This window comes from Eptesicus fuscus, chromosome 7 (assembly GCF_027574615.1).
Source record: "Eptesicus fuscus isolate TK198812 chromosome 7, DD_ASM_mEF_20220401, whole genome shotgun sequence".
Classification (NCBI taxonomy): domain Eukaryota; kingdom Metazoa; phylum Chordata; class Mammalia; order Chiroptera; family Vespertilionidae; genus Eptesicus; species Eptesicus fuscus.
The window spans coordinates 36,606,540-36,628,082 of record NC_072479.1 but is presented as its reverse complement, the minus strand read 5'-3'; the positions used below and the strand labels follow the sequence as shown (position 1 = coordinate 36,628,082).

At 34.8% G+C, this 21,543-nt stretch overlaps 1 protein-coding gene across 3 annotated transcripts in view; it reads right to left on the bottom strand.

Moving 5' to 3' along the window:
- OSBPL8 (oxysterol binding protein like 8) overlaps positions 1-21,543 on the bottom strand; it is a 182,313-nt gene that overhangs the window by 98,897 nt on the left and 61,873 nt on the right. The window contains exons 2-3 of one of the 3 annotated variants that reach the window (XM_028148630.2): positions 17,917-18,025; positions 3,646-3,684 (exon numbers count right to left, since the gene is read on the bottom strand). In XM_028148630.2, the coding sequence (XP_028004431.1) occupies positions 3,646-3,684; positions 17,917-17,958 (81 nt within the window). In that variant the 5' untranslated portion in view covers positions 17,959-18,025. Of the gene's footprint in view, positions 1-3,645; positions 3,685-17,916; positions 18,026-21,543 lie in introns of those variants that run through there. The other 2 variants (XM_028148635.2, XM_008143827.3) reach the window with 2 other exon arrangements.

Sequence of the window (21,543 nt, the reverse complement as noted above, 5' to 3'; positions counted from 1 at the left end):
AATCTAAAAATCAAGTGAATAAAAAATCTGATGAACAGAATAAACTGGTGAATATAATAGAATCAGGGGCAAAGAAAGGGAGTGGACTGACAATCCTCAGGGGGAAAGGGGTGTGGGAGGTGTGGACAAAAATCGTACACCTAAGGATGAGGACAGTGGTGGGGGGGGAGGGGTAAGGGCATGGGGTGGGGTGGGAACCGGGTGGAGGGGAGCTATGGGGGGGAAAAAGAGGAACACCTGTAATAATCTGAACAATAAAGATATATTTTTTAAAAAGAAAGAAAAATAAAGAAATATACTAGTGAGCAAAACAGACAAAAATTCTGTCTTTGTGGCAGTTATGTTCTAATGGGGGAGATGAACAATGTCATAATAAACAAGTAAAAATTTGTAAGAAAATTCGGACATATAAAATGTTAGGGAAGAGGGAGTTAAAATTTTAGATAGAGTGTCCTAAGAAGACTTCCCCACTACAGAGTTGACTGAGTAAAATGAGGTAACTTACCTTAGGACATAAAAAGGAAGAGTATTCCAGGCAGAGGGAGGAGCAAGCATAGAGTAGAATATTGATAAGGAAGCAAGTTTGGAGTGTTTGAGGACTAGTAAAAAGGCCAAAGAGGCTGAAATACAGTGCAAACAGGAGAGTATTAGGAGATGAAGTCAAAGAAGTAAATAGGTGCCAGATTGTACAGGACTTTATAGGACCTAGTCACAACTTTTGATTTTATTCTGGATGAAATGAGGGCCTGAATGGGTCTATGAAAACGAGTGACATAATCGGATTATGTTTTAGCTGTATTGCTCTGGCTGCTGTTGAGAATAGACTAGGAACAAGGGTATATAATCAGATAGGAGGTTATTGCAATAAACTAGGGGAGAGATGAAGGAGACTTGAACCAAGGTGGTAGCAATGAGAGTGATGAGAAGTAGCTGATTTCTGAATATATTTTTAAAGTAAAGCCAACAGGATTTCCAAAGAGACCAACTATGTGATAAAAGAAAGAGGAATCAAAATGATGTCAAGTGTTGAGGTCTGAGCACCTAGAGGGACAGAATTGCCATTATCTGAGATGCAAAAGACAGCGAGAGGAACCACTTTACAGGGAGAAATGTAAGTAGCTCAGTTTGGAACAGGTAAAGTTTGAAATGCCTGTTAGACATCCAAATCAAAATGTGAAACAGGCAGTTGGACAAACAGACCGGTATAGGGAAAGGTGTAGATTGGTAAGAAATTATTATAAATTATTATGTGTGTGAGAGTTAAGCTATATTACCTATTAGATTTAAAAATGCCACAAGGTGAAACAACAGGCACCAGAAAACAAATAATGGAACAGAACTAAGAACCAAGCTGAAACACTCCAAATAAAAGCAGAAGCACCATGAAAAATAAGCATGGCCTCAGAAACCTCCCCCAGGAAGATGTGGAAACCAAGGCATTAAATTGGGATGCAAGTGAAATCCTCCCAGAGTTGCTAGCAAGTGATGTTAATAGGAAATAGGACATACATAATTAAAGATTAGAAGTTAATTTTAATTTTACTAAGTAACTTACTAACTTCTTCTTCTTACCATTTTTATGACCTGGATCTAATTTGTGCAGTTCCATATTGTATAATACAGTGATGGCGAACCTATGACACGCGTGTCACCACTGACACGTGTAGCCATTTCTGATGACACGCGGCCGCCTCAGCGGCCGCATGCCAAGGATAAAACATTTGCTGCTCCTGAGGATGAAACATTTGCGAAATAATGTTTTTTCCTCAAAGTGACACACTACCCTAGTTATGCTCAGTTTTTTGGCGAAGTTTGACACAACAAGCTCAAAAGGTTGCCCATCACTGGTATAATACAAGAATAAAGACAATGTGAAATTACTGATGTGGAAACACTTTACACAAGCAGCTTGTAAGATATTAAAAACAAACAAACAAAAAGCTAGCCACTTTTCTTGACTTTTATTAGCAAACCAAAATACTACTAGAATCTCAAAGAATCTAGGAACGTTTCTTCAGCTTGTTCAGAGAAAAACTATTAAGATTTGACACATACATTTTCTCTATTTGAGTAATTTATCATGTTTACCATTATCCCTTAGACAATGTCCACACAGTCACCTCAATAATTTTTTAACATATAAATAAATAATCTATTTTGGCAGAAGGTATGGGCTGAAAATAGTAAAATTATACTGACATGCTAGTATATTACCAACATACTTTAATTAAAAGCATGAAAGTCAATACTGAATTTAGTCTACAAATCTCAGAAAAAGAACATTATGAAAAAAAATATGATTTTACTTTAATGTACTTTTTAAGTATTTGCCATGAATAATTAGCATAAAATTTGCAATCTTTAAGAAATGTAAAGGAATAGGTAGAAGCTCATAATCAATCACACCCTGTGTCCTGGGAAACCTCAGTCCAGAGCTACCCAGGACAGATGGCTACCCTGTTAAACAAAATAATCCCATGAGATCTATACAGCAACTTGATTCCATTGCCTTTAGCACAGCACCTCCTTAACATATATATTGATTTGATTTAAGTCATCTTTTGATCTTAAGTGAAAGCACAACAAGCTTATCAAGCACTGATATGAGTACACCTTGAAAATAAAGATTCAAGCAGGTGGAATCTCTTCCCCAATAAAGCTAATCAGGTTGTATTCCTAGAAGCAATCCTACTGCAGCTGGCTCTCAGAAGCCACAATTCAGAAGCAGGATTATATAAAACATTTCAAGAGTGCTCTACTTAGTGTTATTTTTGGCCCTAACAGTAAGAAACTTCAGTGAGGGATATATAATGCAGCTGACATCTGTTTGTTCTTTCAACATATAACTGAATTTCTCACATTCCTGCAATTGCCTGCAAAACATACACGTGCACATTTACCCCTGAGTTTTACAGGAGAGATTTTAAGAAATATTTTTTTCTGGAAACCAGAGCTTATTACTGCTAAATAGAAAATATGATCTGACTGGCCAGGTATTTATTTAAAAATACCCTAATCACACATTTGATCCCACTTTTGACCCCCACTTCTAGGAATGTATACTAAAGTATCATCCAAAATGGTCAAAAAGATGTGTTCATATATATGTATCACAATATCATTTACAGTCATCTAAAACAATAACCTATTTAAAACAAGATATAAATTAAAACTATAGTCATACAATAAAATACTATGTAGTCATTAAAGATTTTTTTCACTGACTGAAAAACATCCATTATATATTGGCTTTTAAAAGTACAAGTGTATATGATATGACTCCAATTCTATAAAATTTCTATGTAAGATATACACATATGAACACACAGGAAAGATATCACCAAAATATTAACAGTGGTTAGCTTTATAAGGTAGAATTTTATTTATTATATTTTACATTGTTTAAATATGCCACAGTACTATGTATTATTTTTATAGTAAAAATGATTAAGCCTATTTACATTTTGAAAAAAATAAAAACACTTTTTAAACTAATCCTTTTAGGCTACATTAGCTACTCCTTAGAATGACAAAATAATCTATGATTAAATACAATAAAAATATATTTTAAGAATTCAACTTGAAATCCTAAAAAAAATATTAAAATGTTAACATTTCAAACGTAGCACCATATGTATTACTCACTGTCTCTTCACCTTCAGCAACTTCTGAATATGGCAAGATCTAAAAAAGAAACAAATTTTCTCAGGAGTGATTTAATCTCATACACCAGAATCTGAATCTAGACAGCACCCACAGTTGAGTAAATGAATTAAGAGGTGCATTAATCTTTTAAGAAGTAGCAAAAAAATAAAGAGTGCAATATTAAGCTTACACTGGAAAATAAATCCTTAAAAAAAAATCCTGAGGCTTCAGGAAATTAGTCAATCTTTTAACCTGTGAAGTTCTCTCTGGAATGTTCTGTTTTTTCAGACCTTCATTACAAAGCATTGCTATCTGTATGTTCAGACATTATTGCAAATTAAGTTCTTGTTATAAAATTTTATTAACAAAGGAAGAGCTTTAAGTTTGTTTTATAAAACATTATGTAACAAAGAGCACTCAGTAGTTTTCCTCAGAAACAAGATTCCACGTCAATTTGCCTAATTTTTCAATGGTACCATCTTCTTAAACCCTTTAAGTCATCTGAAACTATTTCCCTTACATTTGAACAAGTCATTAAGTTCTGATGATTTTTATCTAGACGATGTCTTTTTCACATTCCCATTAATACCATGTAGGGCCAGATCCACTTTTCTCATTTATCAAATTTTGCATCTATGTCCCTTTCAATAGATATTCCTGCATTCAATCTCACCTCATTCATATACTATGGTAGGTACTAGAATTCACAAACGTGATAAAGACATGTTTCCTACTGTCAAAACAATCACCATATATTGAAGACTATATGTATTGTATAGTAATTTATTTGACAAGTTATCTCCAGTCTACCTAAATTACTCATTCTTGAAGCTAGCCTCATCATTAGCAAGTAATTTAACTTCTGTGAAGTGAATTTTTTCCTCTTTAAATACGTAATTATTAAAACTTACAGCTTTCCAGACTTTGCTTTATAAATTTTTTTGTTAATCCTCACCTGAGGATATTTTCCCATTGATATTTTAGAGAGAGTGGAAGGGAAGGATAGAGACAGAGAAAGAGAAACATCAATGTGAGAGAGACACATTGATTGGTTGCCTCCCGCACGTGCCCCAACTAGAGCTAGGAATAGAGCCTGCAACCAAGGTTCATGCCCTTGACCAGAATCAAACCCAAGACCCTTCAGTCCATGGGCTGACACTCTATCCATTGAACCAATCTGGCTAGAGCTGCTTTATAGATTTTTTTTTAAAGCAATATGTAGACATAAGGCAAAATTACTTAGTAGTAAAACAAATGACAAAGACTAAGAAAGGATGGAGAAGGGAATGGTTAATTTACCAACTATCACTTCAGCCATGTTGCTCCTCCCTAACTTAAAAACATTGATAAGCGCCCATTACTTAGAAAATAAGCTCCAAACACCGATATTTAAGTTTTCTACAATTATTCACTCCACAGAAATGTTTTGATCTCCTATGAAATAGCCTTGCAACTCCACAGCTCCACTTACATAAATTCTATCTAGGAAAATTGATTGCTCAGAGTGATCTGCAATTTTGTACCTACTTTCTTTTTTTTTTTTTTTTTTTTTTTTTAAATATATTTTTATTGATTTTTCACAGAGAGGAAGAGAGAGGGATAGAGAGTTAGAAACATTGATATGAGAGAAACATCGATCAGCTGCCTCTTGCACACCCCCCACTGGGGATGTGCCCGCAACCAAGGTACATGCCCTTGACCGGAATCGAACCTGGGACCTTTCAGTCCGCAGGCCGACGCTCTATCCACTGAGCCAAACCGGTTTCGGCTTGTACCTACTTTCTTTTTGCTTCCCTGCTCAATAGCTTGAAAGTTCTTTGACCCTGAAGGCTCAACTCAAATAGCCAATTCTGCTACCAAATTTCAAGCTAAAGTCATCTTTCCCCAACTCTGGCCTTCAAATATCAGCTTGTTTGTTTTTACAATTCATAGTTATCTTATAGTATTTTCTCTATTGCTATCATAAAAAAATTAAACTGTTATTTAACTTTTCCCTAGTATTATAATGGTCTAGTACAGTGCTGTCAAATAGAACTTTCTGCAATGATGAAAATATTCTACTGGTATATCTATGTTAATCAATAGATATAGCTACATATAGCTATTGTTGAAATGTAGCAAGTGAGACTGAGGGATTAAATATTTAACTTAATAACTTTGAATGTAAATTAGCCATAAATAGCTGCCCTATTGGACAGCTCAGGTCTAGTACAACCTTACCTTTCCCCAGCTCAACTTAATTGACCACTCTATCTAGCATTTGCCACTACTGGCCACTCATTTTCTCAACACTCCCTTCCCTTTCTTAGTTTTTCAGGTATTTTCTCTGCTTTCTCTTCTTCCCTCTCTCTGCTTGGCTCCCTTCCCTTTCTGCCCGCTTAAGATAGTTATTCCCAAGGCTGCATTCTGGAATCTCTCCTGTCCTCATTCAATATCCTCTCCCTGACTTGAGTCCATTGACTTGATTTTTAAATGGGCTCTATTCCCTGACAATTCCCCAAATTCGTTTCCCACCTACCCTCTCCTGAGCTCCAACCCCTTAAGGCCATCCCAATCACCTTCCCAGTACATTCATTCTACTTACCCCAGATAAAATATCACATCCTTGGTTAAGGGCTTTCCTAACTTCTCATGTCAAGCATAACAAAGGGATACTATATCCCAGCCAGGCATAAGAAGGGATATTCCATCTGATTGTCACTGCATCCTTCTATCAGGCAGAACTGTAGGGAAGAGCTCCACATGTTTCTAAGGACACTGCCCCTGCACCTCCGTCTTCCTGACTAAGGAGGTGGAAAGACCCCTCACTCACCTTTCCCTCAAACCTCAACACTTACAGCCCAATCAGCAGTCTGCCTAACAGACCTGTGAGTTCCACACTTGGCTCTTTTCTCTGCCTTGAAAACTACATTTAGGACTCTTCAAAAGTCACTTCATCAGAAGACTTCCATGATATTCCTAGAAAACAACAACATCCATCCCCTATTCCAGTACTCTCTTTCTCCCCTGCTTTATTTTTCATCACAACAATCATCACATAACACAGTATATAATTATGTATTTTTTTTTTCTTCCTCCACTAGAATGTTAGCTTCACTGGAGTAAGAACTTTGTTTTGTTCACTGTTGTACTGCTTAAAACTAGAACAGAACCTGACACATGGTAGACACTCAACAAATACTGAATAAATGCATAAATGAAAAGGGTGTAATCATTATTATAATCCTAACTAGAGGCCCGGTGCACGACATTCGTGCACTGCGGGGGGGGGGGGGGGGGGGGAGAGGTCCCTCAGCCCAGCCTGCGTCCTCTCACAGTCTGGGACCCCAACAGCTAATGACCTGAGGGGTCCTTAGTGTTGCCACAGAGGTGAGAGAGGCTCCTGCCACCACCTCTGTGCTCACCAGCAGTGAGCCTGGCTTCGGGCTGAGCGGTGCTCCCCCTGTGGGAGTGCACTGACCACCAGGGGGCAGCTCCTGCATTGATCGTCTTCCCCCTGGTGGTCAGTGTGCATCATAGCAACAGGTCGTTCTACCATTTGGTGGATTTTCATATTAGCCTTTTATTATATAGGATACCTAGCAAAGGATTTTTTACATGTAGTTTGCTGAGTTCCTGTTTACTAAATGAATTAAATTCTCTAGAGCAAAAAACAAGTCTTGTTCATCTTTGTACTTTACAAAACTTAACATTCTGCACACTTAATATAGATATACAAAGAACTAATATGGACTACAATCATGAAATCTCTCTACAAGATTCCCTGGGTAAACAAATAAATATCTTAAATTTAATTTTCTTATTTGTTCATGAGATCTGTCTTAAAATTGTTATACTAAAAATTCAACATAAAAAAGTGCCTCATTGCTAAAAATATCCTTAGTTGTGCTTAAAGCATATTCATATCTTCTTCAACTATCAGTCTTGGCTATCATCATATACCCAAATTCCAATGTTAGGAATGCCCTCATCCTTTCTCTTAAATAATTCTGTCCTTTATAAATAACGTTGTTAGAGATTCACCATTTGTTTTTTGTAATGGAACAGAAATTATATTTCTTTCAGTACTGGTGGTCTCTTGCCATGATTACATCAACCTCCTTCATCTAGGTCTTCATATACAAGGGAAGTTCAAAATCAATCAATATGTCAATTGTAAATAATGCCATGCATCTGGTGAGACTGCTGGTGAAGTTTGTGGTTATGAAATCAGGGGGGGGGGAAATGATTGTCTACTAAAAAAAAATAAACCCATAATCTTGGCCTTTGACCTTACTAACATTCTCCTCTATATCCGACCTAACCATCCATGGTTACCTGAAAATGTTATGAATTAACAGCACAACAGAAACCATGTTATCACATCACAATCATGCCAAGTTAGGTATGAAACTAATTCTATGAGATAGCTCATGTACAGCTCATCCCCCGAGGGGTCCTGGATTGGAGAGGGTGCAGGCTGGGCTGAGGGACCCCCCCTGCCCCATGCACAAATTTCATGCACTGGGCCTCTAGTATTTTAATAACTATGTATAGTGTCAAGTGGGGCACTAGACTTATCAGGGGATCACTTTATAAGTTACATAAATGTCTAAGCATGATGCTGTACACCTAAAACTAATATAATATTGAATGTCAACTATAACTGAAAGGTAATTTTTAAAAAGACATAAGGACTATATAGCAAATACTTTCCTTCTAGAGTTCTATTCTATTTCTAACATATGACTGATTAGTATATCATGGTGTTCAGTAGCAAGCCACAGACAAGATTGCGAATAATATTACGGAAACATCAACCTCCATGATTCATAGTATCTACCACACATAAAAATGCAGTTAGCAACGGCTCTTCATGTGTCAGCAACTACACAGTGCCTAAATGCCGAAATATTCACCCCAGATAAAGAAGTCAAAATTAGTTACAGGAGAACAAAGCTTTGGGTTAAATAAAATAAATCATGTACTACATACTTTTCAAAGTATACATTAGGCAATGTATATACAAACTTTAAAGAAATATTTTAAAAAGGCTAAGTATAAAACATATCCGTTTATACATAAACATATTAGCCTTTGCATTCAATGACAAGAATAACAGAATTTAGAGTATCTGTATTGAAACCATAACATACCCACTGACTACCAATGTGATCTTAGGAAAATTATAACCCCTTAAGAACCTCAGCTTCTTCATCTCTTAAAACAGAGTACAGTAATATATATTATATACCTCACAGAATTATGGAGAGGATAAATGAGAAAGTATGGGAGACATCAAGCCGAGGTCAGGGCTCATAATAAGTGTGCAAAAAATTGTTTTCTCTCCACATAAATACAGTAGCCCAAACACAACCAGGACAAAGGAACATCAATTGGCTGCCTCCTGCACGGCCCCTACTGGGGATCGAGCCTGCAACCAGGGCTTGTGACTTGACCAGCAATCGAACCAGCAACCTCCTGGTTCCTGGGTCGACGCTCAACCTGAGCCAAACCGGTGGGGCCATAATAGAAATTTAATAAATGTTAGCTGTTACTCATTTCCTCTAGTTTTACTTTCTACTAATTCCCCTAAAGCAGTAAACAATATTCCCTGTAAGACTTAAAAACCTGCTCTGAACATAATATAGTAAAAAACCTAGCAACATAGCTGTATACTCACTGAAGGTAGGTTAATTTGCTAAACGCAATAAATGTTTGACCAAAATTAAATTCTATGTGTACGTGTGCATGTGTATACATTATATTAATGTATGTGCATGTACATACATTAATATAAATCCATATACATATACACACACACACTAAAAAATTCATTCTCTCCCCCAAACCCTTTCTTGCTCCATTGCTGCTGTTTTCACTTTAAATTTATATTAAATTATATTTAAATTTAAAGTAGGGGACTTCTGAAATCCTCATAAGTTAATGAAAACCTACTAAAGTGATCTTGAGTCTGGATAAAAATCCTTCCTTGCTCTCCCATCACAGTTGGTAGGTAAAGATTTTCTCTAACTTTAAATCAAATTTATCTTCATGTATCTCCAACGTGATAAAACCCTAATGCTTTGCATAAAACCTCTTTCTGAGGTTTATGGGACTCCCATGTTATTTTATTTTTAAGTAGGAAGAAATTTATTTTAAGATTTTTAATGCACGTAATTATAATTAAGAGTTCAACGTAGAGCTGTGGGTGTCTTGACTTTAATTATATCCTGCTTACAAGATGCACCTGCATGTCTTAAAATGAAGGAGAAACAGCAAGTAATAATGCTTATAAAAAATCTTTAATCCATACATTAAAAAAAAATAAATATTGCATTACTTATGGATATTGAAAGAAATAATAAATCTTAAAAAAGTCAGTGTTCCTCCTCGAGTCTAGTTTAGCAAAAAAAGAAATCTACTGGGTAAACGGCATAATCTATTTACTTGGGAGATAGTTACTTTAATAGTTCTACTTTTGACCTTTAAATTGTGGGCATGTCACAGTGGGCAAAGATCTTATATTAATGAACTGCCCAATATAGCTACTGTTCCTTTGAATCCTTCGTCCATTTTCAGCCACCACCTTAGCCATTCTTCAAGCTGGGAACACAAAGCCAAAAAGAAAGCAATCGATTTCTTTTGCAAATGGGAACTGAGTTAGTTATAAGTAACCAACACCCTCCCTAAAGCCATGCCTACTGATGGATGGATGGGGAGCAACCTTAGAGTAGAAGAGAGTATAGTACTACAGATGGAGGAAAGGTAAGGGAGGTGGAAGTAGGAAGTAAGACTGAGAGCCATCATTCTGTGCCCATTTTCTCTTTGCAATAATGGACAGATCATTGTCCTTCCTGTCTTTACCACCAGGGCAGAAAAAGATTTTAAACCAACCACAGGCATTAAACACAATTCTAAAGACTTTTGTTTTTAAACTGTGCACATGTACAGTTGCAATATGCACATAAGTGCCAATGAAGAAGCTGACCACTACCTTCCACTGCCCTTTCCCTAAATGAATTGAATATAAATAAGGAGGCAGCTTGTGGAAAAGAACTATGACCCACAGCACAAATACAAGAAGTTCTATAAGAAACAGAACATAAGAGTAGAAGGGGCAAATGAGGAATAATGAAGCAATAATTTTAACAAGAGGTTGTCTACCCTAACACATGTATTCCCTAGGTTGAACAAAAGAGTCTCTGTGTCCTTCCCTTTTTATCTGGGACAGTATGAGACAAGGTAGTTAATATTCCCAGGAGAATATTATTTCCAAGAAAGTATAAGCTCACAAACAAAAATAATTAATGTCCTACGGAGCCCAAGTGCTGTGAAAGAAAACAAACTGAAAAATCTTGGTAGAAGAAGCAAAAATTAGTGAACTAAGTTTAAAATAACCATAATAAAGACATGGGAGAATATTGGAAAAATAAAGCAGAACCAAGCAATCATAAAGAAAACAGCTAGCAATACCAGCTATAAAATAGCATAGTAAAAGAAAGTATTCAGCAGGTTTCAACAACAATAAAAAGACACGATAATAAATTAGTGAGCTGGAATAATAATAAAAGAATTCAACAAGAAAGCATAAGGGGAAAAAAGATGGAAAATATAAAAAAACTTGGGAGATGTAAGATAGAAGCAAAAGTGCCACATTCACAAAATAGAAGACCCCCCAAAGAGGACATAATGGGTTTTTAAAAAAACACATTACATCTTAAATAAGTTTGAAACCTACATAAAATGAGTAAATTTCTTGAAAAATATGAAAAGCTATAGACCACCCCAACTCTCACCCTTAGACATGCATACACAAAACCAAAGACTCAGCTGTGTAGGGATTTAAAAGAAAGAAAAAAAATATTTGCAGATGATATGAATCAGACAAAATATTAAAACCTAATAAAAACAAAGTAAGTCAGCATTCAACAGATATCTTTTAAATGTCAACATGAAGAAAGAAAATAACAGCAACAACAAAAAATTTCTTTGAAGGTATAGATCATGTCTTAATGTTTTCAATTATGAAATAGGCAAATTTTATCTTTGTCACCACTCCCTCATACCACCCCCATCACCTTCTAGGTCTGTCTTTTCTTAACAATTATTCTTCTAAATGTTGGTTGCTGAAGATTTAAACAAGCAATTCTAAAATGTTTGGGTTTCCAGATTCCTTTCTTTTTTTTATATCTTTTTTTATTATTAAGGTATTATATGTGTACACATCTTACCATTATCCCCCCCACCCCACACCCATACATGTCCTCACCCCCCAGAGTTTTGCGTCCATTGGCTATGCCCATATGCATGCATACAAGTCCTTCGGTTGATCTCTTATCTCCCCCACCTCTCCCTAACCTTCCCCCTGTAATTTGACAGTCTGTTTGATGCTTTACTGTCTCTGTATCTATCTTTTTGTTCATCAGTTTATAATGTTCTTTATTATCCATAAATGAGTGAGATCATGTGGTATTCCAGATTCCTTTATACTCCTAGAAATTACTGAGGACTCCAAAGCGATGTTATTTATATGGATTATACCTATTTATATTTGCTATATGAGAAATTCACTAATTCATCTATTCACTATCAAGGTCAACATCAAAGGTAGTAAGTCATGTTGATAGTATATATTCATGATAATGTGATAAAATGGTACTTAACTTTGTGATATCCTCCCCAAAACCCATAAGCCCAGTCTAATCATGAGAAAAACATCGAACAAATTCCAATTGAGGAACATTGTACAAAATATCTGATCAGTACTTCTCAACACCATCAAGGTCATCAAAAACAAGTAGACCCCGAGAAACTATAACAGCCAAGAGGGCCCTAAGGAAGCATGCCGATCAAATATAATGTGCTATCCTAGATGTGATCCTAGAACAGAAAAAGAATATTAGGTAACAGCTAAGGCAATCTGAGTCAAGTATGGACTTCAGTTAATAATATTTCAATATGGAGTCATTAATTATATCAAATATAGGCTACTATGGTGGTAAAAGGAAAAACTGGGGACAAGGTATACAGCAACTCTGTACTATGTTCACAATTTTTCTGTACAGCAGGTCTTGAAATAATGTGGTTCCTTCAACACTGTATAATGTTGATGAGATGCCAAAGGAACTTAACTCTTGTTTGTATCAATTAGCCTATGGTAAAACTGGTTTTGTTATATATCATTTTGCTTAAAGTCACAGAACCTATCAATGATGTTAAGTGAGAATTTACTAAAACTATTCTACAAAATTAAGTTTATTATATGAAGAAAAAAACACTGCCTAGAAAAAAAAATTAAACTAGGAAAATCTAAAAACAAGAACACACAAGCACACATCCATTATTCAGCAGAGCAATGACATCATCACATCTCATACAGCTCTGAAAAAGTGCACTTTACACTTATGAGAGGATGAGAAAAAAGGCAGTTAACATCAAATACCATCGTATTACTACAAAAATAATTTTGGCCTCACGGATTCTATGAAAGGGTCTGAAGGAGTTCCAGAGTCCCATCATATGCCAGCAAATTTTTTACATTACTCAAGCCTCTAAGAAGAACAAGAACACCTCTAACAAGTCCAAAAAATGAAGATATAAGATAGAATTAAGTACTCATATAATAGGAAATACTGAGCAATATTTTCCCACTTGGTTAGTTTAAACATTACAAATATTTAAATACTACTAACTTGTAACTTTCAGATGTTAATATAGCATAAATCATCCCTATCAAATTGTTTTATCATTTTATTAAATGTCTCCCTTTAGTAGAAGGTTAAATGTAAAATGATGGAAAGACAAAATATCTAACAAAATGTAGGCTGGTTGGTTTGCTTGCTTTAAGGTAGAGGCTAGTAGGTCATTCTCTCCAGCTCCCATTTTTCTAAGCCAATTATAATATTCATTTATATCCCTCTTGAATGAACAGATCTAGGCAATGGTCATCAAAGAAGAGAGACAGACTAATTATATCTCCTGATGATAATACACATGCCATCAATGAAGTATTATTAAAAAAAAAAAAAAAAGTGAACCTGAATCTGAGCAAGCGTCTAATCCGAATGACCAATTTGCAAGAAAGATAAGTGACTGAAGAACACATTAAACAATCACCATGGGAAAAATCCAGATTGTGGGAAACTCTACAGGACAGACTACTTTATTTCTTCAATATATTGAAAGGAAAAATTAAAAACGAATAGGAGGCCCGGCTGGAGTGGCTCAGTGGTTGAGTGTGGACCTATGAACCAGGAGGTCATGGTTCAATTCCCCATCAGGGCACATGCCGGGGTTGCGGGCTTGACCCCTAGTGGGGAGGCATGCAGGAGGCAGCCGATCAATGATTCTCTCTCATCATTGATGTTTTCTCTCTCTCTCTCTCTGCCTCTCCCTTCCTCTCTGAAATCAATAAAAATACATATTTTTAAAAAATCATGTATATAATCAATTTTAATACAATAAAAGATTTTGACTCTACTATAGCTTATAAAGCAGTTACCTCTTTAAGAGAAATAATATAGAAAATATTCAAAGATTTAATGACTTTCCTTAAGGAACATACTCAATTTTTTTTAATCTAAAAGGATATTTCAGTTTTTAGTCTACCTCAATTTATTAATAGAAAGTTGACTCCTATACTTTAAGTATTTCTTAGTGGTTTATTTCTAAAGTGATATAAATTCTGGACTTTTACAAAATGTTTTAAGACATATTAAATGTACACTGTGTTCTGAAGTATATTTAGTACCACAAATAAAGAGATTCAATCAATATTTTTCAGTATTTACCACCTAAGACTAACAACACTACCACAAAAATAGAACTATAGGCAACTAGAATAATGAATACATTTTTAAAAACTAGAAATACTGCCTGGCATGGCTCAATGGTTGAGCACTGACCCATGAACCAAGAGGTCATTGGTTCGATTCCAGGTCAAGACACATGCACAGGTTGTGGGCTCGATCCCCAGTGGGGGTTATGCAGGAGGCAGCTGATAGATGTTTCTCTCAGAGATGTTCCTATCTCTCTATCCCTCTCCCTTCCTCTCTCTCTCTCTCTTAAAAAAAAAAAAAAAAATTAGTCAATTAAACATTTTAAAAAATAGATTAATCTCATATGGAAGAAGAAACTTAAATGAATGCACACTAAAGTCCTACTGAGTCCAAGTTTTTACAACTTCACACTAAAACTACTATAATGGTATCATAACTCGTATCTTTTTCTCTCTCCTCCAAATCATTTTGTATCCTGCTTCCAGATTCATCTTATCCAACTACACAGAAATATTCTATAACATACCATTGCCTACAGAACCAAGTTCAAAATCCCTGGTATGGCAATCAAGGCCTTCCATAAATTTGTCTCTACCTGCTACACTGATCATTATTTCTGTGAACACCATTCCCTTCCAATATATACCTTAGTCAATTTTTCTACTTATTTCCCCCTGAATAAACCTTGAGCAATTAATTCTCCACTTAGCCTTGCCTCCTGCTATTCTCCCTATCACGTGTATTCCCTATTACCTGTGCTATTCAAAGTTTATGTTCTCACAAGAAAGCTTCTCTACCTACCCCAGTGTATAGCAACCGCCCAATTTTCACAACTTGTGACCTAATAAGCCTTGTTTCTGCCCCTCACTTAACACTTGGTAAATGCTATTAATGCCTTTTCTATCTGTCCCTCTACCTAGTCTTCCCAAAAATAAACATAATTCAAAAAGACTACATTGTGTATCTGTCAGCATCCACTTCCCCTGTCACAGTACTTGGCACAAAGGATACATTCTAAAAAAAGTTTACTAATAATATTTTTAAAAACCAATGCATGCAATCAGCTTTTTAAAACACTGCCACCTCATCCTAACACGCTGCTTTATATTTTCAAAGAACTTTCTGGTTTCACTAGATCATATGGCCCCTATCAAGTAGGCAGGATGAGTATTCCTGCTGATATATTTTTTACTGAAATAGAATATTTGCCTCAATATTTTAGGTAGAAAAACTGGGAATCAGAGAAAGTGTAAAGCCAGAATTACTGAAATGCCTTGGGCTTTTTTCAATGTATTTATTGCATCTCCTGCCTTCTAATTATTTATCATTTTGGAGAGAAGGCTTAATATTAAATGCTTATATTAACAATAACAATAGATTTTATTTATTGATTTTATTTATTTTATTTATTTACAATGTACATGGATTTGTAATAGGCACTTTATATTATATCAATTAAAACTCAAAACAACTCAAAGGTAGATATTACTATTATCTTTACTTAATAAATGAGGAAACTAGAAATCCAGTGAATTTAATTAATTACCCAGGTTATATAACTAAGCAACGGAGCTCAGATTTTAACTCACAGCTAAATGTCTACAGGGCCCATGTTTTTAGCTCACTTCCCCTAAATCTAAACAGTAACTAGCTTAGGCTTAGGCCATGACTGTCAAAGGTGACATTTCATAAATGAGTAACTCAAAAGTGGATCTCAAGATTAGTTTCAAGTACAGAATATATTAATAGTTCATATAGAAAGTATTGGTATTCTCTCTAAAATAAGTTACAATATTTCCCTGAAGAAACTTAATGAACTATTATAAAAAATAATATAAAATTGTTCTCATTGCTTTTTAAATAACTTGCTCCAACCTCTCAACAGCAACAGAATTTAGCATAAAAATGGTTAAAACTTCATTAATACAGTACAGGTATTCAGCTACAGAATTTAATACTACCTACTTAGATACATATTTTAACAGGTAACAATAAATTTAAAGCAATTCTATTCAGAAAGACAGATATACAGTGAATACCCTCGTGGCAAAGTAAAGTATTCAGAGACAGATAGTTCTACCACTTAAGCTGTGAGTTCTTAGGGAAGATAATAAACTTCCATGATCTATCTGCCCACCTACAAAAGTGAGGATAAACAAATATCTACCTTAAATGGCTGTTACGAGGATAGTCTGACAAAGTACAGACTTAGAAAATAGCTATTGTTGCTATTACTAGCATTTTTATTATCACTAAGAGATTTAAAATACTTCAACTAAAACGACTTATGAAAGACCATTAGCTTTAAATAAGATGCTACTTATGAAAAAGTATACACCATGTTTTAAGACAGAACTCTTAATTTTAACTTTGTTTCTGAAATTATAGTGAAATAAAATAACTTACCATCAGTTTTCCATTTATAAGCATCATGACAATAACCTTCACAAATCAAGCTTTTTCCATGTTCATTTTATTCTCTATTAACAAGTCATCATTTTAAAGTTTAACTATTTTTTGATCACTTAAGAAAGTAAAACAAGTTTGAAGCAGAAATTCAAGAAAGGTTGGGACCAAATTAATACAGGTAAGCAAAATTGCATTTTGCTGTCAATCATTAGACTGTTCCTACATTTGAGTCTGAACAAAGGACATTCACCAAGTTAAAATTTACAAACCTCTCAATATACTAGTGACTCTCAACTCCATAGCAATGTGAAAGATAGACAATTTGACCTTCACATTATTCCAACAATACAAATTTGTCAAGGATCTCCCACCTAACAAATCAGAGCTCCCAAACTGACAGTTTATGCAGTTACCACCCTTACTTTAGGTAATAGAAACATTCCTAATAAAGAGTGTATAAATCAATATCCAATGGGATCTCTCAAAATGCTACAGGAGAATTGAAAATGAAATTATCATGGGACAACATTTTTTTGTACAATGATAAATCATCATTTAATATACCCTGCTGGTGAATTTTATTTTTTATTTATTGGTAAGGTATACTTAACCACTATTCCTACTTACTTAATTTCAGAATACAATTTAATCACAATCACAAGGCAGCAATGTTTATTAAATCTTCAGACTTTTATAGAAAGAATATATGTGGCAAATGCTCTTAATTCTTAATTATTTTAATTGTTTTACTCCCTCCGCCTGCTCATAAGTTCACATGATGTGAGATTTGGAGGCATTTAATTGCCTCAACTTAGTATAATTCTCTTGATTTCCCTAAGGCAGAAAGTTTTGGGGAAAACAAAACATAAACTATTATATCAGTATATCTTACACTATACCACTAGAAAGGGGATAAAGGGAGGAGATGGGGCAAAAAAAAAAATCAGAAAACTGACTAGGTTGTGCACATCAACAGGGGAGTTTAAGTATTATTTTTTAAAGCTTCTTTGAAATACATTTTTAAAATAAAATCATGACTTAAATCAAACACTTCATAGCTGTAGATGATAGTACCTTATTATGCTATATTTGAACCACTCACCAGAATTCGGTCAGGTTCTCCATCTGTCAAACCTGCCTCCATAGTGAAAGAAGATAGGTTTATGCTTCTCTTTCCACTAATGTTTATTCATCCTGTGAATCTGGAAATTCTAGAAAAAGAAAATAATATGTATTAGGAGTAATAAAATTGTGACAAGTGGAAAATGAAGCATTAAGTATGTTAGAAGGGAGAAATCATTTTAGGCTGAGGTTACTGAGAAATCCAATAATGGTGGGGAAAAAATCCACAGATTTTAACATACCTTGGAAAATGTAAAGGTTCAGAGAAAAACGTTAGAAAAAAATATTCCAAATGAGGAGAAATAGCAAGAACAGGGTTCAAGACATGAGATTGTTCAAAATTTGAAAAGATATTTAAATCTGCTTTTAATTAATGAGATATTAGATATTAGTTTTTTCGTTATTACACTGGCAAAAACTAAAAAGTGTGCTAATATCCAACATTGGTGAGCATGTAGGAAAACAGGTATTCTCATACATTTTTGTGATAAGAATATAAATCCTAAGTTTTTTTTTAAAGGACAACTTAAAATACAAATGCTTCCATCCAACAATTTCAAAGCTAGGGATTATTCCACATATATACTTGTACAAATGCACAGATATATAAATCAACACATCCAAGAAAGTAATTAGACATGATGGAAAAACTGGAAACAACATCCATCAGCAGGAGCTTGCTTAAACTAGATTAGAGACATAAAATGAAATATCATACGACATTTTAAAAAACGAGATAGCTCTAGACATACTAAACTGTAAAGAAGACCATGACACATGAGATGGAAAAAGCAAATGATGGAATGTAAAATACTCTTTGTGTGTCTGTATTTTTAAATTTTTATAATGAACTTGTATTACTTTTATACTTATTTTTATTTTGAAAGTCTTAGAAAAAGTATCTTCATCACAGGTCTTTTTCTTTTGAACGTTTAAACTAACAAAATCTCCAAGCAGATCTCCTATAGTAACTACATGTATTCAGAAGTCTCTAATAACCTCTCTAATAATTCTTCCTTAAAACAGCTGACTAACATAACAAAACTCAACAAATCAGACTTCTAGTCATTTCTTGGAGTTGTAAAAATACTTCTTTTCCTGCAAGTATAAAAAGGCTATCTTGACATATAATGCTGGAGAAAATATTTTTTTAAAAATATATTTTTATTGATTTCAGAGAGAGGAGCCGAGCGGGAGAGATAGAAACATCAATGATGAGAGAGAATCATTGACTAGCTACCTCCTGCACGCCCCCTCTACTGGGGATCAAGCCAGACAGGAATGGAACCCTGACCTCCTAGATCACGGGTCAATGCTCAACCACTGAGACACACTGGCCAGGCTGAAAATACTTTTTAATTGGGCTTTACGGGATATCATTTGGTTTCTTTGATATAATCAATATATGACCAAGCTATGCTAACTTTTAACTTATGAACTTACATACACTTCCTCACTCTATGTATTACAATGCATTGTAATTATTTGTTCTCATGATCCAATTCTCTTCAAGGACAGAGACAGTGTTTAATGATCTGACTATCTAGCACTAGTTCATGGTAAACATTTAATAAACATTTGTTGTACTGAATTAATACTGTCAACTCAGTTAGCTATATGAATAAGTAAAATAATCTAAAACAGCAGATGACACAAAAATTATATAGCTACTAGAGGTCCAATGCATGAAATTCATGCAAGGGGCTCGGCCCCCTCCCCACTAACACCACGGTGGCTGCCTCTGCCTCGGCCCTCACAGCCCCAGCTTCATCCAGAAGGTCGTCCTGAAGGACGTCCAGTCTAATTAGCATATTACACTTTTATTATTACAGATTGCTATAATCCAAGCAATAGCAGCTTGTACCAGAACAGTAGCAGGGGATGTGGAGAATAGTGTCAATTAAATACCTTGAATATAGAGTCAGAAAACATTTGTCAATGAACCAGATGTAGGTATGAATTTTAAAAGAGTAGGAGAGCAGGAACTTAAAGGGTTTCTGCCCTGAACAAATAGAAGAAAGAAATTGCCATTAATAGATATGGAGTACTTTGTGGGAAGAGTTGGAGAGAGAAAGGGATGAATATCAGGATCTCCTTTTGGACACATACACTTTGAGATCAATTAGACATCTGAGTAAAAATATCAAGGAAGCAGTTGGATACGCAGATGGGAGGTTTGAGGAGGAGAAGTAAGGCTAGAAATGTGAACTGGGAGTCAGCATATAGATGGAATTTAAAATCGTGAGACCGAAAGAGATCTCCTGGGAATCTGTGTAGACAGAACAGAGGAGCAAGATCAGAACCCAGAGATACTTCAGTATTAAAGGATCAATATTTATAGAATGAATGAATGAATCCCAATTTTTGGTTTTCAAATTTCAAAATGACTATATATCATTACTTTGCGTAAAGAGAGAACTGCTTTATATAAAAAGCAAAGAAACACAAACACAAAGTAAAAATCAAATTATAGCATGGCTAATTTTAAAAGAGAGCTGAGAGAGGAAAGAAAAGATCAAATTAAGGATAAGTACTCTAAATCCTCACCTATGATAAAAGGAAGTGAAGATAGAGACACTACTAATATGTCAAGAAACAACTTTTTAGTATTTTCTTTGAAGCCAAAGACTAAAAATATGTAACAAAAAATCCTGGAAGGAGAGGGTGGGTGATTAGATGCTTAAAGTACGGTATAAGCATGCTAATTTCGCCATCATTCAGAGATGAAAGTCAAAGATATTTAAGCGATAATAAATATGAGACTAGAAAAGTCATTAAATAGAAAAGTAATTAAAAACAAACTTAATGGCACTTGGTTCTAGGGAGTTGGCTTGAAGAGAAGAAAGGCAGTCTTTTCTGCCATTTTAATTTTTAAAACACTGAACATTACTTCTATAACCAAAAAGAATGTTAAATACACTTTTTATAAAAGAGTACAGTGTATCACAATCCTAAAGAATTGTTTTTCCCAATTGCCAAGCTAAAACTAGGCCTGCATCCTAATTTAAACATAATTACTAGTTGAATTCAAAGTTTAAAGACGACTATTCCCTCTTTCGGTTTTTTTTTTTTTGTTTTTTTTTTGTTTTGTTACCAGTACTCTAGCAATTGTTCAGGAACAGATGCCTCACTATCTGCGCTTAAACTTACAAAGTCTGTAGAGAAAGCAATTTTTATAAAAATTACTCTCTTCTCTATTTTGGGCGTAGATTGTTATTTCAGTCACAGAAAAAAGGGAGGAGCCTCTACTGAGCAAGGCCAACATGCTTAACCATGTTGTTTAACCCTAACAACCTTATGTTGCTATATTGGATGATGGCTGCCTCTAAAGGCAGCAGCAAGATGTGTACTGGCTTCCTATCTCACAGGATGCCCCAGAAGTTTTTTGTTTGTTTGCTTGTTTTGTTAAATACAGATGTAACAAAAATGCTCAAAAGTAGGAGTATTATCAATGAACACACCACACTTCTAAATTATAACATCTTATCACTGAAAACTGAATTAAATAATCTTAATCTCACTGTCAACTTGACAAAAAAATTAGATTGCAAAAAAGAACTTGGTGCCCTAACCGGTTTGGCTCAGTGGATATAGCGTCAGCCTGCGG